The following is a 20,077-nucleotide window of genomic DNA, read 5'->3' as shown; positions in this document are numbered from 1 at the left end:
TTTTTTTTTTCCCCCTCCCTCCTTCCCCCTCTCAATCCCCCCCTCCACCCCCGCCCTCCTCGGCCGCGGCTCGCCCCGCGGGGTGGGGGCGGCGGCGGGCGGGGGCCGGGGCCGAGGCCGAGCGTTCTCTCCCCCCCCCCCTCCAACCCCGGCGCGGAGGGGAGGGGACGGGGCTCGGAGCGGCGGAGGGGGGGGGCCGGCTATGCTCCCCGAGTGAGCGCCGGGCCGCCATCCGGGCACCGCGGCGGCAGGGCGGGGGAGCGGCCGGGAGGAGCCGGGCCGGCAGGGAGGGGGCGCTTGGGCTCTTCCCCCCAGCCCGCCCCGAGCCCTCCTCCCTGCGGCCTGCTGCGGCGGCGGCCCCGGCCATGGGGGAGCGGAGGGGGCCGCCGCCGGCCGGGCACTGAGCGGCGCTGTTGTTCGGTTTCCTCCTCCTCCCTTCTCGCCGAGCTCCGGGAGCGCCCGAGCGCCTCGGACGGGCCGCGAGCGGTTAAAGCATGGCGGAGAACTTACTGGACGGGCCGCCCAACCCCAAGCGAGCCAAGCTCAACTCGCCGGGCTTCTCCGCCAGCGACAGCACAGGTGAGGCCGCGGGGCGAGGGCGGCGGGGGGGCGGGCGGGGCCGGGCGGGACCGGGGAGCGCCGAGCGGCGGGGCCGGGCCGGCCGAGGCCTGAGAGCGGCGAGCCCGCGGCCGGACCGGCGCTCGGGCGGGCGATCTTCGCCGGCTGCCGTCCGCCGGGCCGCCGCCGGCCGCGCGTTGCGGAGGCGCGCGTTGCTGCGTAGCCGGAAAGTTTGGCGCAGGCCTTCGGTCGCGTTGCGTGCGAAAGTTTGGCGTCGGCGCGGCGTAGCGGCGAGGAGCGCTTCGGCACGCGGGCCTTTTCCGGGATGAGGAGGGTAATCCCGGTCGGCGAGCGGACCCGGATCGGCAAGGAAGCGTTTTCTCGTCGCCCGCTTTTTTCCAGGGGCGCTTGCGGCCGTGATTATTTCACGGGGTTTCCCTTTGTCTCGTGGTGCTCGTGCAGACGGGACGCGTGCAGCCCGGTGCTTAATGGCTGTATTGTTACTCGGGACTTGCCCGGTGTGTGTAATGGTGGATGAGAGCCTGACGCCGCTGCGAGCTGCCCCGATTCAGATACGGCTCGGGCTTTTTGCACTCGAGCGGCGTAACTCCGCTCCAGCTGTTGTCATCTGCGCCGGCACAGCCAGCGCAGCCTCACGCTGCACATTGCTTCCTCTGCTCAGCCTCACGCTGCTCCTTCCTCCCGGCACAAGCACCTCTCTGTACCGTTGGTCTGTGTGCAGGGTGGGATTTCCTGCGTGTCTCCGAGGAGTTTGACACCGGCGTCTGCACGAGGTGAAGGAGCAGAGCAGATAACCCGCCGGGCTCGTTTTGTGTGGCAGTCCGTAGTGTTATGCTCGTCCCCCTCTGCTTTTTCTCTTTCAATTCATGCTTAGAGTGATAGCTGTGTATATGCCTGGGATTTTATTATGTTGGTTCCTTTTTTTGTCTTTAAATGCTTGAAATTAACACCGCAAATGAACGTGCTGCCTTGGCCAGTAGCAATAGAGCTGCTGGAGACGCTGGGCCAACAGCAGACAGCAATAAATAAGGCAGCGCTCGGGGGTCAGCCCTGCTGGACCATGCAGATCTCCTGTGAGATAATTCCCAGTTGTCTGATGCAGGTTATTCGCTTTCTGTTCTGTCCGGGTGCTCCTGGAAGTTATGAATCCAGTCCAGCGCTGCTAATTATTGCTGTGGCGATGTGCTGTGTTCAGATTTTGTGTCTGTAACTTCATGTTGAAAACTTCACCGCTTGTTGGTGTCTTTTTTTAGTGGAGGTTTTGCTCTCTGTCGTTACCTGCTAGCAGAATAACACATGCGGAAGCACTGCTGTGTTATCGCGGTGCTGTTTAATGAGGAATCAGAGGGAACTGAGAATTTGGGATTGGAAAAATTCTGCAGTTTGTCTTTTATACAATGAAAAAACATGTGGGACGACTTAGAAATTTGACGCTTCCATCCTAATTTGATTTACACTTTCAAGAATTTTTGCTTTGTAAATCTTCCTTTTAACATATGTTATGTTTTCCATCTGTCTTCTCAGATGTCTGAGATGCAGAGAGAACCTAATTCTTTCGTTTGGAATGCTGTCCTTAATAGAGATGTCTCAAACAACTACTATTGCGTAGAGCCAGGGTGTGAATCAAAAGGAATCTGGAACTATATTATCAGTGCTAATTCAGCCACTGGGAGCTCAGAATCTAAATCTTTAACCCAGGCACACACGCTCTTCAAAATCCTCACTGAGAAGAGACTTTCCCATTATTATCCGGGTAGGTCCGGTCCCTTTGATTTGCGATAATGTCCATATCCACATACAAAGATAATTGCTTCTCTGAGGGTATCCCTACAGCTGTGGGAGCTCGCTGGGAATGGCTGTGCTGTCAGTAAGAGCTGCTGTCAGCGGGGCAGGCTTCCCAGTGCCACACTGCTGCAGGCTGCAGCCCTGCCTGCCTGTGCTGCACCTGAGAGTCTGTGTGTGATGAGTGCTGTAGTGGGTGTTGCTGTGTGGGTGACACGACTTCTGTGTCATCTCCGGTGTAGTTTTCTCTAATGGGGCAAAGAAAGCTGGAAATCTGATGTGGAAATCTGCCTTGTGGTGGCTGCGAGGTCATTTCCTAAGTTGCATGGACTCCTTGAGGAAGGCGTTAATGAGAGTGATTCAGAACAGCCTCTGCTCGCTGAAATCAGTGCTTTGCAGTAAGGCAGATTTGAGCAGATGCCGGTTTTGTATTCAGTCAGTTGTAGTTGGAAGTTTTCTTGAGAGTCAGATGTATTCTAAAAAGACAAAAGTTTCAAGTGCCTGCGTGCTGTTGGTTCCTTCTGTGTGCTCGGCGCGTTTGCGATTTGTGCTTTCGCACAGCCTAATTGCAATTGCTGACAGACTGCCCTCACTTATCATTTGGCCCCAGAAGTCGGGAGGGAAAAAGCTTTAAAGGAAAGAGAAAGGAAACATCCATCACTTTGTGATTTGCAGCAGCCACAAGGAGACACAAAACTTGTTTTTTTACTGTAATGTTGCATACTGCTTCTGGTTTGTGACACACTTGTAAGTGCACGTTAATCCTCGCTGTTCTGTTCCGGGCAGAGGTAGGCCTGCTGTGTGACAGCCCTGCACAGAGGTGAGCCCTTCCAGGGCTGATGGAAGGACGGAGCCCTCCCTGCCGGTGCCGTCACTCACACTGAGGAGGATGGAGGACTGAGCCGTTTAAAACGTGCAGCACCTCGTGTCGACCCGTGTCTTTGATAAGAAGCCGGTAGGCAGGGAGTGTCAGAGCGTCACAGTCACCGTTAGGCTGTCGAGATAATGCACATCTTGGGGAGCTGTGGCTGGGTCTTCTCCAGATGTGTGGTGAGGGTGGCACGGTGTAGATCCGTCATGGTGTGGGATGGCTGAGGGCATTCCCGTGCTGGCATTGGTTCGCTGTGCGTTTCGTGCTGCCTTAAGCAAGTGCCTGCCGTTTATTACTGGCATCTCACGTGATTTTGCTTGAAATGGTCACCTCGAACTTCAACGTTTTGTCAGCTGTTAAATTAGGATGCCGGGAAAGATTCATGTGTTTGTGGTAGGATGAAAAAGCGAGGCCTCAGTGCCAGTAATGTGCTTCCAGAACCCTAAAATATTTAATCTTCACCAGGGTGATCTGAAAGCAAAGCTAACTCCTGCCTGCAGCTCTGCTCCTGCAGCAAAGCGGGTCGACAAGCCGTGCTGTGCTGCGCAGCCCAAGAGCTGCGTGTGCTGCGCCGGCTTGCAGCCTGCTGCTGGTGCTGCCAGGTAGGACTGGAAGCTGCTCATGAGAGCAGGCATAGCAGCACTGTCAACACAGTGGAGACACCTTGGGAGGCAATTGAGAGGAAGAATAGTTACAGAGGGGCTGTGCGGAACCGGAGGAAAGCAGAGTGGATCCAGCGCTTGCCGTCCGATGCTTCCAGAACAGACCACGTTGCGTTTCTTCTGCCACGCATTTTTTGTGGTTTCGTTTTTCTTTTCTATGTGTTCTTTTTCCCCTCTGGCATCCAGGAAGAGATAAGATGCTCACTTACCTGAATGTGGTTTTTTTAAATTTTCTTCTGTATGTTCATTTTGGTACCAGGGACATTTAACGTGCCTTTACGTATTACTTTGTGTTAATAGCAGAACATTCCAGTAATTGATGACTTTTTTTCCCCGTGTAGAAGCAGATCTGACAGAAGCTAGTGTTGTGTTTTTGGTGACCTTTAGCACGTTGTGTCTTCATTGTGAGCATGAAAAGATGAAGATGATTTGAATAAATACAGTAGAAGGACAAACTTGGGTTTATGACTTGATGACACACAGAGTGCAAGTGGGAAGAGGCAAGGAATTAAACTCAGTTATCAGTGTGTGTTTCAGCTTATTCTGTTCTGTTTTTCAGGGTGGTGAGAAGGCAGCAGGGCAGAGCTGGGGACAGAAGGCAGCTGGACATCCCAGGGTCAGGCAGCTTTTTGGTGCTGCCCATTGGATGTGGCTTAGAGGATCCAGCTACGTGTGTTTTTCGTGTCCCAAGAAGTCAGGCTGGCAGCCTGCTGTCAGGAGCAGTTCTGAAGCTGAGTGCTGGTGGAGGAGGCATAGAGGCTAGCAGAGGACGGATCCTTTCTCATTAACTTCCTGATTTGTTTGCTTAGTGTAATGAGCTTCAGGTTTGAAAAGTCACTTAGTTGCTGAAGTCTTACGAAAACAGGTGGAGAGATTTTTCTGTGAGTTTGAAACTACTTTACCTTGTTCATGAAATGAGCTGGGTTCTAAGCTGATAGTGTCCCTTCTGGTTAGTGGACCAAGCAGATCCAATTTAGGAACTTACCACCGCGTTGCTTCTTGTCTGTGCCCTACGTGGCATTCAGTTGTGCAGAAGTATTTGGCTGTAAATCCCTCCCTCTTCCCCCCTCCAGCCTTTTGGGCTTCTTTACCTGCCCCACATACCCCACTGCTGTCTGTCCCAGCCTGGTGGCTGAACACCAGCTTGGGCACATCAGATTGGTGTATATTTGCCTCATCAGGTGAGGGCATTAATGTAAAACTTCCTTACTGGAAATCTTTTTTTTTTTCTTTTTTTTCCCAAAAAAAGGTATTTTTAATTGCTCTTAGAACTTCAAATGTGCTGGCTATTGTGAAACAATAAATCACAGAATCTTTGCCTGTTGAAATGGGGTGGATTGGGTGTGGGAGCCCGCCCCAAACAGTGTGCCCATTGAGCAGGGTACCTGCCAGGGGCCTGCGGAGCCGCTGAGCCCTGAACTGTTGGAGCTTTGTCTGCTGGGGTCTGAAAGCAGCCTCACAAAACAAACCCAGGCTCGTTGCAGTGTAACAGCTCAGCTGGCGTGGAAGGAACGGTGTGGTGAGAATACAGCCTGCCTGCCGGGACCTGCATGCAGCTTCAGCCGTGGCCCCGTGCATGGGAAGGTGCCCTGTCACGTTGCAAGCAGTAGTCATGCCACAAAGCTGAGACTGGATTGAAGCAGCTGACCACCTGCTTTAATGTCTTCCACATACCAGGCGGAGAGCAGGGAAGGGAATACTTCAGGATATGCCACCTCTCCGGGCAGCTGAGGGGACAGCAGTGACTTTGAAAGGATAGGAAAGAATCTGGTAACAGTTGTTGCAAGTAGTTGTATGGATGGTGGTGTTCTACCTGAGAGTGTGACAGTTCTGAAAACATCTGGGAGGAAACCTGTTTTATTTTTGTAGCGGTTGCTGAAAGTGCTGTCCAGGAAAGTAAAGCAGCATTGCAGCCTGTGAGTCTGAAATCAGGAGAGAGTGCGTCTCAAGCGTGTTATCTCCTGTGTGCAAATGGATGCTCAGAGAGCAGTGAATTCTCAGCTTGGAAAAGGAGGCCTTTGGGAAAAGTGGCAGAGTTTGAATTGCTCGGTGCTTCTCCCTCCCTCCTGACGGACGAGGTTTGGTTCTGTGTCGGGGGAGACCTTCTGCCTTTGTGCTGGAGGTCATTGCTCATTTGACTGCTGCAGAAATGGGTTGTGTTCTGTTAGGGCAGATTTTTGTGTGCATAGACACGCATACCTGTAACTGCCAAGACAGTCTCGTGTCTTCATAGACTGGTGGACATGCTTAGGTGGGCTTTTGTTTTCTGTCGTATAACTGCTGTAAAATGCACCTCGTGTTGGTGTAACATGTGCAGTTCTGATTGCAGTATAAAAGCAGAATGCTTAATCCCTGCCTGAACATCTGAACAGTGAGTTTTTACACAGCTGCCATGCAAAGCTGTTTACCTGTTCTGTGTTTTCCTGCTGGCAGAGCAGTAAACTTTCCGTGCCTGACATGAATGTACAGACTTCTTACAGGAGCTGAAGAGGGGCGGGATGTGTCGGGATTTAAGAGGCGGTATTCCCAAATGCTTTCTTCACTCTTCTCATAAGCTGCAAAAACATTTCCAGCCCTTGGCTCTGACTGCATGGTGAAGCGTCCAGGCAGCAGAACGAAAAAAAAAACAACTAGGATGCTGGAGTGCAGTGTTCAGTTTGGAAATGGGACTGGAAAAAAACTTTCTGCTTCCTTTTTTTTTTTTTTTTGAGCTATAGCAATGTCTTCACATCTTGTTTCTTGTCTCCCCCAGCCATACATACTCACGCACCACCTTTTGTTCCTGAAGCACGAGCAGTTTTACTGCAGCAGTGTAAGGATGCTGCAGTGGGGTTTGCACAGGTTCCCTGGAGAAGTGAGGCGAGCCTCAAGGTACCCAGATCCTCAGTGCTGTGTCCCCATCCATGGAGCTGCTCTGCAGAGCCCCTGTGGGCACAGCCCAGGCAGAGCCACTGGGAGTGGGTGCTGGGGCTTGGAGACACAGCTGTGGGGGGAGAGCTTGACGTGAGTTTGGCTTGTAAGAAGAAAGGTCGATAAAATGCACTGCAAGAGGCACAAACTGCAGTGTAAGTAGCGTCACAGGCTTGTGTGTGAAAGAGGGGGAGAGGTGGTGAAGTGATCACCAAGAGATGCAGTGCTCCAGGAGCTCCTGTGAAAGGCAGGTGGAAAAGGAGACCTGAATGAGGGTTACTTCCATAAGAAAAGGAGGACGAATACTTCAGCGCACAAAACTGGCTTCAGAAAATGTTGGCTTACTGCTTCCCTGCTTGGAAGAGAGCAGGAGGGACAGCGTTGTGTCAGGGATATGGGCTTGGCACAGGGGCAGGGCTGTGAAGGACGTGCTGCTCAGGAGAGGCAGGGGTCGAACCTGGGTGCGCCTTTCTGTGATGGTTTATGTCACTCTGTGGTCATTTTGCAGCACAGCTAAACGCTTGTTCTCCAGGTTGAACTGAAAATTTGAGTGCTGATGGCCTGCACTGTGTTTCAATGGACTGAAAGTTATTAGTAGGGCATCCTGGCTTCTTCGTACAGGTTAAATGTGCTGCAAGTTTTGCTGTTTCAGTTCCTAAATGCACGTGGGGTGTTCTTAGGGCAGTTCTGCAGCCTGAGCCGTGCACTGATTGCTCGTGGTGGAGCACCGAGTTGAACTTTAAGATTATACAGCATTAGGGATTCCTGTCTTTAGAAAATAACTCCTGTTTACTCTAACCTGGGAGTGTTTTGATTTAGTTTTGCTGCAACGGACGAGGATTGCTCAGGGCTGGCTTTGGAGAGGCATACAGTCCTTCATACAGTCCTGTTAGATAATAGTAATGAGTGGTTGCTTTAGAACTACTGTCCTCGGATTGGGAAGCTTTGCAGAGATGTTCTGTGTTTGAACTGACGAGCTGGGGTAGTCTGCTTGTGTGTTTCCTTTCTTAATATGGATGTACACACTTCTTATGTCTACAAATACGTAGTAAGTACCTTCATACCAATCAAATAACTTCATATTTTACTTGCATACTGAAATAACATCGTTGCACAGACACTGCTGACAATGTGCAGTAAAACATTTTGGTGAACTTGAGCTGCTTGTTTTAAATAAACGAAAATAACTGAGTTGTGTGGTGTGTGTTTGGGTATTTTCACTTCGGGTGTTGCAGCATGGCAAAGCAGCTCCTTCAAGGGCTGTAATGAAGACTTGATTGATTTATTTTGCCCATCTGGAGCATATGTGGATTACCTCTGTCAATACGGGATATGATAAATGAGGGATGGGCACTTAGAGAGCAATTTGAGTGATTGGAGCTGTTGAGGGTGTGAGAAGTGAGGCACTGTGAGAAGAACATGCTGAGCGTGTCATTCAGGAGCCTTTGAGATGTAGCACATCATAGTTTATACAAACGAACAGAAAGAACTTAGCGACTGATATTGAACACATTGATGTGTGAGGCTGGGATCAGCACTTCCAAGAGGCATAGTTCCCTTTGGTTAAGCTTTGAGGCCTCGCTGGAAGGTCATATGCAAACCCAAGTGGCAGTGTTGTGGTGGGATTTTGGGGTGGAATGCAGTGGCCTGGGATTACTCAGGAGGCTGGAGACGTGATGTAATAGCTGTTTGGAGAGCATAAGTCAATCAGAAAACCTCCCCTGATACTTCTGTATTGTTCTTTCAGCGTAGGCACAAGAGACTTGGCACTTGGGTAAGATGCCGCCACCTCAGTTTCTTAAGCATGGTAAAATGTTTTGCCAAGTTGTGCAATAAAACTAATACTTAATGACTTACGTTTTACCCTTTATTTCTGCGTGTATGTAGTAAGTATTACTGTCTGCTTTCTGAAGGGCCCTGGACTTCTTGTCATGGGGGCACTCACTCACTTGCCGACAGCATTGATTGTCTTGGGTGAAGATACTCCTCAATGCACAGCTGTTTCAGACCAGTACAAAGTACTGTAGATGAATGTTTTAGTCACTTACTTGTTATGTTTTCCTTACTTGTGTTTCTGTTTTAACTTGCAGATTTTGGATCTTTGTTTGACTTGGAAAATGATCTTCCTGATGAGCTGATCCCCAATGGCGAGTTGGGCCTTTTGAATAGCAGTGGGAACCTCGTTCCAGATGCAGCTTCCAAACACAAACAACTTTCTGAACTTCTAAGGGGAGGCAGCGGCTCTTCCTTAAACCCAGGAATTGGAAATGTGAACTCAAATAGCCCTGTCCAGCAGGGAGTCGGGAGTCAAGTGCAGGGGCAGCCGAACAGTGCGAGCATCGGCAACCTGGGTGCTATGGGTAAGAGCCCATTAAACCAGGGAGACTCTTCTGCTTCAGGCCTGGCAAAGCAAGTTGCCAGCACCTCTGGACCTACCACACCTGCATCACAAACACTGAACTCTCAAGCACAAAAACAAGTGGGGATGGTGACGAGCAGCCCTGCAACATCACAGACTGGACCTGGAATATGTATGAATACTAATTTCAGTCAGACACACCAGAGCCTTCTCAACAGTAATTCTGGTCACAGTTTAATGAATCAGCCTCAGCAAGGACAAGGGCAGGTAATGAATGGATCTCTTGGGGCAGCTGGAAGAGGAAGGGGAGCAGGAATGCAATATTCTGCCCCTGCCATGCAGGGGAATGCAGGCAGTGTGCTGGCAGAGACTTTAACCCAAGTGTCTCCACAGATGGCTGGTCACACCGGGCTGAACACAGCACAGACAGGAGCAATTACAAAAGTATGTACACAATTTAACGTATTCCGTGTTTTGCACTTGCATTTTTCCCACTCAGGTGTTTTGAAAAATTAGTAGCCCATTTTTGAGGAGCAGAACAAAATAATGTGCTTTCTCGAGTCTGCAGTTACCGGTTTCGGAGACCAGTGATATGAAATATTGAAGCTGGTTTGTCGTGTGATCAGCAATGCGATCGTGTGAAAACACATCCTGAGAGTTAAATGTTGGATTTTGTCTTAGCAGTGTGGATTAGAAAAGAGCAGCTTAAATTTGCAAAAAAAGGGGACAAGTAATTATTTCTGTGCAGGATCTCGTTATATCTGCCAGACAGCAGTGTGCTCTAAAGCAGTGTGAGATCTTAGAGTTCGAAGAGGGAGAGGTATAGCACTGGTCCTCTTGTCAAGGGCTGCTGTCAGTAGCTGTGCACTGAATGTTTTTCCCATATAGGAGCACTAATCTGGAAACATGAAATTTTACATGGGTTGCAAAGCTAATCTGAACTCTACAAAAGGGAGGGACAATATTGGCAAGAAGCAACTTAGTGGCCTTTGCAGACTGGGGCAGGGAGTGTGCATACCTGTGGAAGCTTCTACCCGTGTCTTGGGGCACTGCTGTGGTCCCTGCTTGATACAGTCATTGCTTTTTAGCCCTTGACTTCACTGGTCTAAGCTCAGAGATGTGATTAGAGGTGAAGAGTGCTGCTCCTTCTGTCTCAGCTGGGTAGCACTGGGCCTCATCTCTGGTGTGGCGTTGGTGCAGCTCCTCCCTTGGATTCTGATGGTGAAATATTCTGTTATTGGGAAGGAATTCCATCTCTAATCTTTCATCCATCCGCACACCACTCGTCATTGTAATTTATTGGTGTGCGTGTGTTAATTCACTGTGTTAAGAATTCTGGAAAAAATTGCACTGCCTGACAAAAGAAAGCCCAGTTGGGAATGGTGTTTTCTTAAGAAATATGGATGGTGGAGTACTGGGTGGTTTGTTTGGTTCTCGAACATAAAAGTACAAAGAGCATTCTGATGCCACCAAAAGGGATCCCGCTGCTGAAGGCAGAGATGCTTGTGATCTCAGTGAAGGTCAGAGCACAGAAAAATGAGTGCATCCGTTTCCAGCCCCAAATCAGTTAATTTGGCCGTGGGGAGGGATTGGGCTGAACAGAAAGAAAGGAGCTGCTTTCTTCTTTTTTCTTTCTTTTTTTTTTTTTAACCTTATCTCTTTTTCCCATAAATTTCTGGAGCAGATTTTCCCCAGCCACAACATAGTTATGTGGTTAAGCTACTGATTTTTGATGCAAACTAATCCAAGTTGAATTACGCAGGAACAAAGGGTCTTGCCTAAGGTTTTATCTGACCAAGTATGAAACTGGTGGGAGAGGTTCCGTGGTCCCATGGTTTCTTGTAAGCCTGTCCACTCCTGGTAAGGAATAGGCCAGTGCAAATGCATGGACGTGAGCCATAGTCTGGAGCCAGCTGCAAGTGGGATGCTCGAGCTGAGAAGATGATCTGGGTGTTGTCAGCATTAGTTCAAGGAGTAAGTTAGATTGAGCAAGAATTACTTTGGAAAAGAGTAGTGAGAAAATCCCTGGTCCTTATATCATCGGCTTCTCCTGCTGTGTAGTGCATTTCTGAACGGCTTGCTCCCTGGATTTCCATCTCACAAACAGAGGTGTTCTCCATTTTTTTTTGGTTTTGTTGTTTTCTTTTTGGAATAGGCATTTCAGTTTGGCATCCTACTGCAGTCTCTTCCCATTGCTGTTATCCTAGTAGGGTCCTAACGGTGATGTGTGTCAGCCAGTTGTGATGAAGGCTTTCAAGGAATGTAAATAAACAGTTCAGCAGGTTTGTCTGTTCTTCTGAAACTGATGTTTCTGCTGAAAAGATTGTGTGAGTTATTTACAGATACACCAGATTAGCATAGCAAGGATCTGAATGCTCTATTGGCCGTAACTGTGGTTTGTGGGTTTATATGGAGTGCTTGCCTTGTGATTTTGACCTGAGATGTTATGGAAGCCTCTGAGGAGAGCTGTGTACACTGCTGTGTCTTTCTTCATGCAAGCCATTGCCAGACTCCTCTCCTGGAACAGTTTTGCTTCTAACTGTGGGACATGGACAGTGCTGCAAGGATAGTTTTCATTTGGGTTGAAGTTCTTTAAGAAATCTGATTAAAAGATCGGAAGGATTCTTCTTTTCTGAAGAAATATCACGGGGTGGGGGGTAGAGGAACAGGTTGTTTAGTCACAGTCATTTCCAGCACTGGTGAAATTTTTCCTTTTTGTTGTAATCGCTTTTGCAAAGTCCATTAGGTCTAGAAAATGTGTTCAAACCATCTAGAGAATCATCTTAAGTTAGGGGTGGCGTGGAAGATTGAAGGTTGTCGGCTTTGGAACGTCTTACGTAGCAACAAAGCTCAGCAGATGGTTTATTGCTTCCCTAGAAACCAGCGCTTTGTTGCAGACGTGCTCTGTGCCTCACGCTCTTCTGTTGCATCATTGAGTTCATCTTTATAAAATGAGGGAGATTCAACCTCTGTGTGGTTCCTGGTGGCTGGCACTGGAGCTGGAAGTTGTTCTTATAGGTTGGATGTCACACAGCCTCTTGCTGTGGTGCATTCCTTTCTTCCTATTGCTGCTGTGAAAGCTCTGGGAAGTTTCCTTTTATTCTGCGTGGATCTCAGCACTCCTAAACCTACGTTGAGATTGGTTTCCTTTGCAGGTTGGTCTAATTTTTGGGGCTCTGTATGGTGTGCATGGATGTCACTGTTTGGTCAGATCTTAGTCTGAGCCTGTAAGCACATCAATCACGGGAAAATGGTTGGTTGTGTTTTCCTTGCTTGTGTGCAGTGTGTTTAAGCCCCATTGCCTCTGGGAATCTGACACGTGTAATAGAATTCTGGTACCCAAATCTTAGCGGTTCAAAACGGCACTAATGGGCAAAAACCAGATCTAGTGTGCTAGATTTCTCTATGAATTCAGTGTAGTCTTGCCTCTTAACTTTATTGACCTAATTAATTCATGTTCTTCGTGGCTTTAACTTTATTTTAATCAAAATAGCCGCATGGCGTTGCACTTTGCAGCAGAATTTTGAGATGAAAGAGTAGGAGGAGCTCAGCACACAGTCACATCCCTTGTGATGTCTGCCAACAGGACAACCGGTTGTGTCATGGTTTGGTGCTGAGCTGTGTAAAAACTGGATTCTGCTCTTTGCTGTTTCCAGGCTGTGTGTGTGTGTTCTTTGGAGCAGTGCACAGTCACGGTTTTGCTCCCTGTAGTTTGCTGAGCAGTGGTTTGCTGTTGGATAGTAATCTTCAGGACATCTAATGGTGCAGTGAACTTCTCTGAAGAACAAGAGCAAGACTTCTGTATGCATCATAATGTTTGTGTTTTGAGGAATCTGAGGTAAGGCAAATAAGAGAGAAAAAAAGATTTGAAGAGATTAGCTGGCTGCTATTGCTGAGTAGCAGATTGAGATGCACTCGCTGATTGTGAATTAAGTCAGCCGAAGACGTTCGCATTCCGTGGTCGCCGTGTTTGTTTTCGCAGCCTGCTGCTGCCGTTTGTTTCTCTGGTGACTCTCAATCTGTCTGGATCTGCCTGAATTGTTTTACCATGACTTGCGCTTAATTTGCAGCTTATCCTCGACGTTGTCCATAGCAGGCTGCCAAGCAGGCTGGCTGCAAGCAGAGCCTCTGGCAAGCACGAGTAGCCACGCGAGCCGCATCCCACCCAGCCCTGCTGCTGTGTGCTCACCGACTGGACCAGCTGCTCGGCTCCCTAGTCAATATTGTGATGACCAAAGCAGTGTTTTTATGGTTTTTTTTACAGTGCCTTTATCGTAGTACAAGCAGGAGGAGGATATAAATATATAGAAGTGCCTAACAGCAAAACTCACCCTTAGTAAAATGAAGATATCTGTAACGCAGCTCTGGTTTGAAACATGGCCATGTAAAGCGGTGCTTGGTGGGTGACTTGGCACTTGGTACACCAGATTTGGTAACTTAAAATGCTCTCCTGCCACAGCAGTCCCTCCTGGCACCTGGAATCGAGTTGTTTCCTATTTCTAGTACATGAGCTAAATTGCCTTTGCAGTTGTGCAATGTCATTGAAGATCCTTGAAGCGATAGCCGCTTGGCTTCTGCCTGCTTCTTACGCTCACGCCGGTACCCGTGCTGTGTCTGACTAATGCTGCAGGCTGAAAGAATGTGCGAAACGGAGCAGTCAGCCTTCATGGGAAACCACAGCTTGGTTTCCTCTGCTCTGCTTCCAGCTCGGGCTGGAGGAGCCGGTCTGCATCAAGTCATCCAGCTGACGAAAATGAAATATTTCGGTGTCTTCTTAGAGCGGAGTTGTGCTGCTGTGTTCTGCTGCAGTAACGCAGCACTGACATTAAGGATCTTGCCACCAACTCTCAGTCACTTAGGTTAGCATTATATAGTGCTTCTGTTTCTGGTGTTGGAGTTGAGTTCGTTTCTCAGTAGTGTATGTGAAGGAAGACTTTGGTAGTAAAATCAAGAGAGCCACCAGTTCTTTGGAACCCACAGACTGAAAGTGATATTGTCTCCAAAGCTTTATGAAGATGACAAACCTTCAGATCCTCATTATGATTTCTTTCTGATTTTTAGGCTGATTCCACGTCTCTGCTTGCTGCTGCGTTTCAATTTGTTTTTTCTAATGCACAGAGATAAGATTCTCTGAGAGAGGGCAGCCTGCCCATTGATGTGTGCCTGTGTAGAGGTTGCAGGTTGCTTCTTGCGGAAGGAATTGTCTGTTCTGTAGTAATTCTTCTAATAAATCCCAATTGTACATACAGATCCTGTTGCACAGGAGCATTTTTGGTGACAAGATCTCTTAAGAGGTCTGAAAACCTTCTCCTTATGTCATAATGCGCTTATCATTTGTGTGTGACAGTGAGCTGTGATGGCACTGTGAATTGCATGGTCGTAAGTATGTAGAGAAATGTGTCAAAGAGCCTGTGGTATGGCCTGGGAACTATGTGCTGGTGTCCTTTTTTCTTAGAAACAAAGAGAAGGGAAGAAACTTTGCAAATGACATGTATGGCATGGCATACTGTGGCAGGAAGGTGTGCCTGTTTGGGGAGTTGCTGCAGCTGCGGAAGGGAGCAGTGTGCCATGCTTACTGCTTGTGTTGTCAGTGTTCCTGTGTAATCCCAGTTGTGGTTTTGAGATTGGAAATAGTTGGTAGAATTGAGATTTAGATGGATGAGGATTTGGGTGTTTTTTTCTGGAAGTTGTGCTACTTAGAAGAGCTGCCTGGGACCAGCACCTGGAAACGTGTGCTGCTCTGCGTGCTGGTGCTGCTTCAGGCCCAGAGCCATAGTTGCACTGAACCGCATTTTTTCTTTGCTGAGCACATGTATGTGCTTTAGCTTTGCCACATACAGTGCCACAACATAAACTGGTTTGCAGTGAATCGTAATGGAGGCAAGGCACACTAAATATTGAGGCCCACTGACAGAAAGATCCCTGTGTGAAGCAGAGGAGCTCTCAGAACAGCTGCAGCCCAGTGCAGGCCCAGCCGCGTCCTGTCCTTCTCAAACAGGCCTTAAACACAAACAAACTAGAACAAATGCCCTTTGAAACTTTTGGCAATTAGGATAAATGAAATAACCCCTTTACGGTGAGAGGATCTTTGTACCCTGGAAGGGCTGGAGAACTCAGCAAGACTAACGCTGGGGTTCTGTGCTGTGTGCCCAAGTGCGCGGCTGGTGCTGAGCCCTTCGCTCTGAGCATCCTCCTGCTCCATTGCAAGCCCTGTCTGCAGCCCTGGGCTGTTCTCACCACCCTGCTTAAACACATGCATTCCACATGACCGTCAGATCTTCACCTGGCTTTAAAACGTCCTGAGAGCACTGGGCTGCTTCACGTGAGTTGTGAAGTCCTCCGAGAGGAGCATTCCGGAGATCTCAGGGCAGCTCTGCATGCTGTGTGGTGTTTCCAAATAAACACAGTTGGATCTTAAAATTACTGCTTGCAAATTATTTCAATGGTATAAAATATTTATATTTAGGTTTCTCTCTGGTTACTGTTAATGTCACGCTATGATATTTAAGCTAAGTGGTTGTTTTCAGTAAACCATATTGACTCTTCTTTGTGTATGCATTGTAACCTGGAGTGGAAACTTGTACCTTGTCGGTTTGATTTCTGTTTTCCTCTGGTTCTGGGTTGAAATACAATAATTACCTATGTCTTTTAGAAGCTCTGTGGTTTTTTTTTCCTTCATTGTAACCAATTTCCTGCAGGATTTGTGTCTGCTGAGGAGCTCACGTAGGGAAGGAAAGGAAGCTGAGCTCCTCTCCTCACGGTGTTTGAGACACTCTGTAGGGCTGCTGGTGCCTTTTTCTGATTGGCAGCCATGAAAGCTCTTGTAGTGATTAGAATGCGTGGTCACTTGCTGCTAATTGTCCATTAAAGCTTAGAGTTCTTATTTGCTGAGGTTACAGCACTCAGTGAGCCTTCGGAGCTGTGCTTTCCTGATGTACAGCAATGATGCTCAGTGCAGAAATGGCTTTAGTTCTTCCTGTGGTGTATCCCATTTTATCAACCCGTGCTGGCCTTCTCAGAAGGAAGTTTAAAAGTGTTTTATGCATGCATGCATACAGACTAAGCGTGTTTTGTTGGTTTTTGTGTTTTTTTTTTTTTTTTTAAAGTGTCAACTTAAACGCATTAAGAGCTTTTTTTTCTCTGTATAGACATCCCTAAAGAGCACTTTTCCACAAAATTCTGACCTTTCTATGTCAGTAATAATGCTGGAATATTTGTAGGTTTTTAAGACATTTTGTTGCCTTGGAATGCTTAAATTTGTCTTTCACCTCTGAGAAGTTCTTGGAAGAGGTTAAGTCGTACTACAAGTGGCAATAAAGCACCTGGCTTCCTCGTAATGGTATTTCTTAGACTTCAGTTCTGGCTCTACTCAGTTTTTCCTGCTATAATAACAGGTGCTGCAAATGACAATGGTTCCTGCATCTGCGGGGTTTGGTTTTTTGGGTTTGTTTTTTCTGGTTTTTTTGTTTGTTTGGTTTTTTGTTTTTTGTTTTTTTACATTTCTTTGGTACTGAAGAGAAGATGCTGTAGAACCTCATGGATCTGTTTCTGGGCTTTCATTAGAGCAGCCTGTGAGCAAGGGCAGCGGAGGTGGCACAAGACAGGCATCTTTTGGGTGCTGCTAGGCAGCTCACAATGGAATTCTCAGAACTAATTCTTGAACAGTTAAAAATTATGTTCCTGTGTATTTATTTAAGGCATCCTTGTTGTTAATTGACTTTAAAAGTGAGTATTTTTGAAGTGCTGTTCTTGTCAACCTGCCATGTTGGTGAGGGTGAGGCGCGCTCCTCCAGTGCAGGCAGTGGCCTTGTCTCCATTCTTGCACTTAAACTGAATTCCTTTTCTTTTTTTTGGTGTTGCCGTTGGCTCTTTGCCACAGAATGATTAATTTTTTCCTCACTTCTCCATCTGTCCCTCTGGCATTTACATTGCAAGCACCGTGGTGACTTTCTTTTGGAACGTGTTCCTATAGGATAAAACAGCAATTAGTAAAGGCTGACATCATTTTTGTCAGCAAACAGATAGAAGATGGTGCCAGCGTAGTAAAGAAAGCCTGTCCTTCCCTCCTCACCAGCGTGCACAAATCCCCACCGGACCTCTCTGTCACGCTTCCCTGGTAGCCATGATCAGCCAGGTGGACCTTGCCTCGCACCACAGCTTTGTGTTTCATTCCAGAGGGAGATAAGAGTCCAAAGTGCGGGGCTGCAGCTCGCAGGCACCAGGAGGGATCGGCTGCAGGGGCCGAGCCGGGAGCTGGCGGCTGTCCTGCTGGCTGGGGCGCTGCGGATGGCAGCACGGAGCTGGGGCTGCCTGCCTCCCACTGGGTGACCGCTGGAAGGCAGGAGGGCACCGTGCGCAGCTCTGTCCTGCTGCTGACTAACAGTGCTGAAAGCGGCTGCTGTCAGCCTGCATTCCTGGTGCTCCTCCATTACGTTACGACACATCGCTCCTGCGTTGCCAGTGCTTTGCGTGCTGCCAGTTATCATTGGTGAGCACCAGGACACCTCAGTGCTCCATTTCCTTACCTTTTGTCAAAGTGAGGAAAATCGTAGGTAAGTTAAAATGATTTAAACAAAGCAAGGTGATATTGTTTCTGGGAGCAAAAAGGCGTCAGTGGGTGGGAAGGGAGAAGGGGGTCACAGTGCTGAGCTTTGTAACCATCTGTTGAAAGCCCACGTTTTAAGCACATTCAGTGATGGCAAAGAACCTGAAGGCTTAGTGCAATGGTAGAGTGTTAAGAGACTGGTTTTGGTGTTGCCACCTACAGAAGGGTGGGATCAAGAGTATGCAGGTGTGTGACCTGGTGGCAGCAGGCACAGGAGCTCGGACCATCCCTGCTCCTGTGGCAACTGGCAGCAGCAGAGCTCAGAGCAGAAGTGCTCAGCTGTTCCTCTGTGTGAAATTGTTCCTTGCGTGCCAAGCCCAAAGGATGCTTTTTGAATCTCTGGGTCAAAATATGAAGTGCAGGATTCTTATGTCATGCTAGTTGTTTCTTCAAAAAAATACAAGGGAAAAATAACATCCCCCGTATGCCTGTGATGTAATAAGGGATTTTGGATGAGGCTTGTGAGATGCTGAGCAGCAATGGCTGTGAAAGATTTGGTTCATTTTCTCTGAGATGCTCATATGTGATGCACGGCTGTTCAGTCAACCTAAGGCTCTTGATTATGGCGTAACCTTAAAGCTGTAGATTAAACGTTCAGAAAACTGAATCATCGTTCACAAGTAGCTCTTGAAAGGTGGAAACACTTATTATCTGCTTAGCATTTAGCATAGTGTTTCACGTCAGGTTCTTCCAGGGATAAATAGGAGGAAACAGGGGGAGCATCTCTCCTTGCAGATGCACAAGATGTAGGGGAAAGCAGTGACAGCTCTGTCTTCCTGGGGCCATTCCTGCTGCTGAACACACAGTTCTCATGTGCCCCGCTTGGTGACACTGCCCTTAGTTTGTGACCTGGCCTCTTGTCAAACCAGGTCACATCTAGGATGCCCGATTTCCCTCTACACTCCTTAATTCTGACGTATATGTTCTATTTGCAGGCATAATAATGTAAATTATTAATCTGAGCTTAAAGATCATTTTTAGCTTTTGTCTCACAGACTAAATTCAGAGAGATATAAGGATGGTGCTGGTTGCTAAAAGTCATCTTTGTCTTCCTGCTGCAGCTGTTCTGTCAGAGTGAGAGGTACAGGAGCAAATTGGCAGAATAGAGGCGCTCTCCCTTTCTTCTTTTCCTGTTGCCAAGAGCACAGGCAGACCAGATCTAAGTGTGGCGTGGGCTGAGTGCCTGCATGCTGCTACTATACGGGCCCGAGTCCTTCCTGATCCCCTGCATGCACCATCATGCTCCCTGCCCCATCCTCACATTACCTCTGTGCTGTGCTGGCAGCACTAACGGGGCTCATTCAGCGCCTGCAGACACTGCCTGGTGAGCACTGGGGGAAGTGGCAGAATCCTCTGTGCCTTCTCTTCGTGGTGATGCTGATCGGAGCACCGTAGCTCACCTGTCCATCTGTTTACGCAGCAAGCTTAGGAAATCAATTTTATCTGTAAGGCCTTTAACAAAAATGGGTCAAATTGGTGAATTCCAAAGCGGTGAGTGAAGCATGGATTTGGGGAAGGGGAGGAGCAGGGGCCCTGGCCGGCCTCACAGCAGTCAGTGTGGAGAAGCTGCTTTCCTGCTGCTGGGCTGAGTGAGCGCATGCATGAAAGTGAGCTCCATGGGCCGCCCTGCTGCTGGGAGGAGCAGTGCCTTGAAGCTGTGCTTAGCCACCTCTGTTCTGTGGGGCAGAGGATTGTGCTCTGCTGTGGTGCAGCTTTGGGTTTCTGTTCTGCAGTGCTGCTCTCCTGAGCTTTGGTGGTTAGTGGAGGTGGCAGTATGGTCACGTTCTTACATTGTTTTTGCTTGCCAGGATGTTTTCTTCTCACCTTTCTGCATTGTGTCTAGGCAAGCAGAACAACTTCTAATTCCCTTTCTATCAGTAGGTCCCACATTATAAAGAACTGAGCATATAACAACAGCGATACAAAATCACACCTTTCACTGAAAGCTGTGTGGCATGTGTCAGCTAATCCCTGTTTTTAAGTAGAAAAATTTCTTAAAAAGTCTGCATAATCTTCAGAGTTTCAGTGGTGTTTGGTCATTTACCCTTTCTCTTACTTTTGGTTGGAAGGACCTCACATTTTGCCTGTTGATGCGTGTTTGCTAGGTGGTATGTATTTATACCTTTCTATTCCCAGAATTGGTACTTTAGGATCATTACTTGATGTTATAAGCTAATTAATAAGCTTAAATAATAAGCTAAGTAAATTAGGCTGTTAGACTGCAATTAGACTACGTATTGTAGCCAGGCCTATTAGTCCTTTGAATACTTCTTGAGGCCTTTCAGAATCCTGTCATTTTCGTGTATCCT

The 20,077-nt window shown here is 48.1% G+C and overlaps 1 protein-coding gene across 5 annotated transcripts in view; it reads left to right on the top strand.

Moving 5' to 3' along the window:
* Nucleotides 1-398: 398 nt before the first annotated feature.
* Nucleotides 399-20,077, top strand: part of LOC122175933 (CREB binding protein) — a 76,799-nt gene continuing 57,120 nt past the window's right edge. For 3 of the 5 annotated variants that reach the window (XM_042863977.1, XM_042863976.1, XM_042863975.1), the window contains exons 1-2: nucleotides 399-579; nucleotides 8,895-9,607. In XM_042863977.1, coding sequence (XP_042719911.1) covers nucleotides 495-579; nucleotides 8,895-9,607 — 798 coding nt within the window. In that variant the 5' untranslated portion in view covers nucleotides 399-494. The remainder of the gene's footprint in view (nucleotides 580-8,894; nucleotides 9,608-20,077) is intronic. The other 2 variants (XM_042863978.1, XM_042863979.1) reach the window with 2 other exon arrangements.

The sequence above is a fragment of the Lagopus leucura genome, unplaced genomic scaffold (genome assembly GCF_019238085.1).
Source record: "Lagopus leucura isolate 7727_CA_CO unplaced genomic scaffold, USGS_WTPT01 Super-Scaffold_760, whole genome shotgun sequence".
In the NCBI taxonomy this organism is placed as follows: domain Eukaryota; kingdom Metazoa; phylum Chordata; class Aves; order Galliformes; family Phasianidae; genus Lagopus; species Lagopus leucura.
The sequence above is the reverse complement of the archived record's forward strand: the minus strand, read 5'-3'. Positions and strand labels throughout refer to the sequence as shown.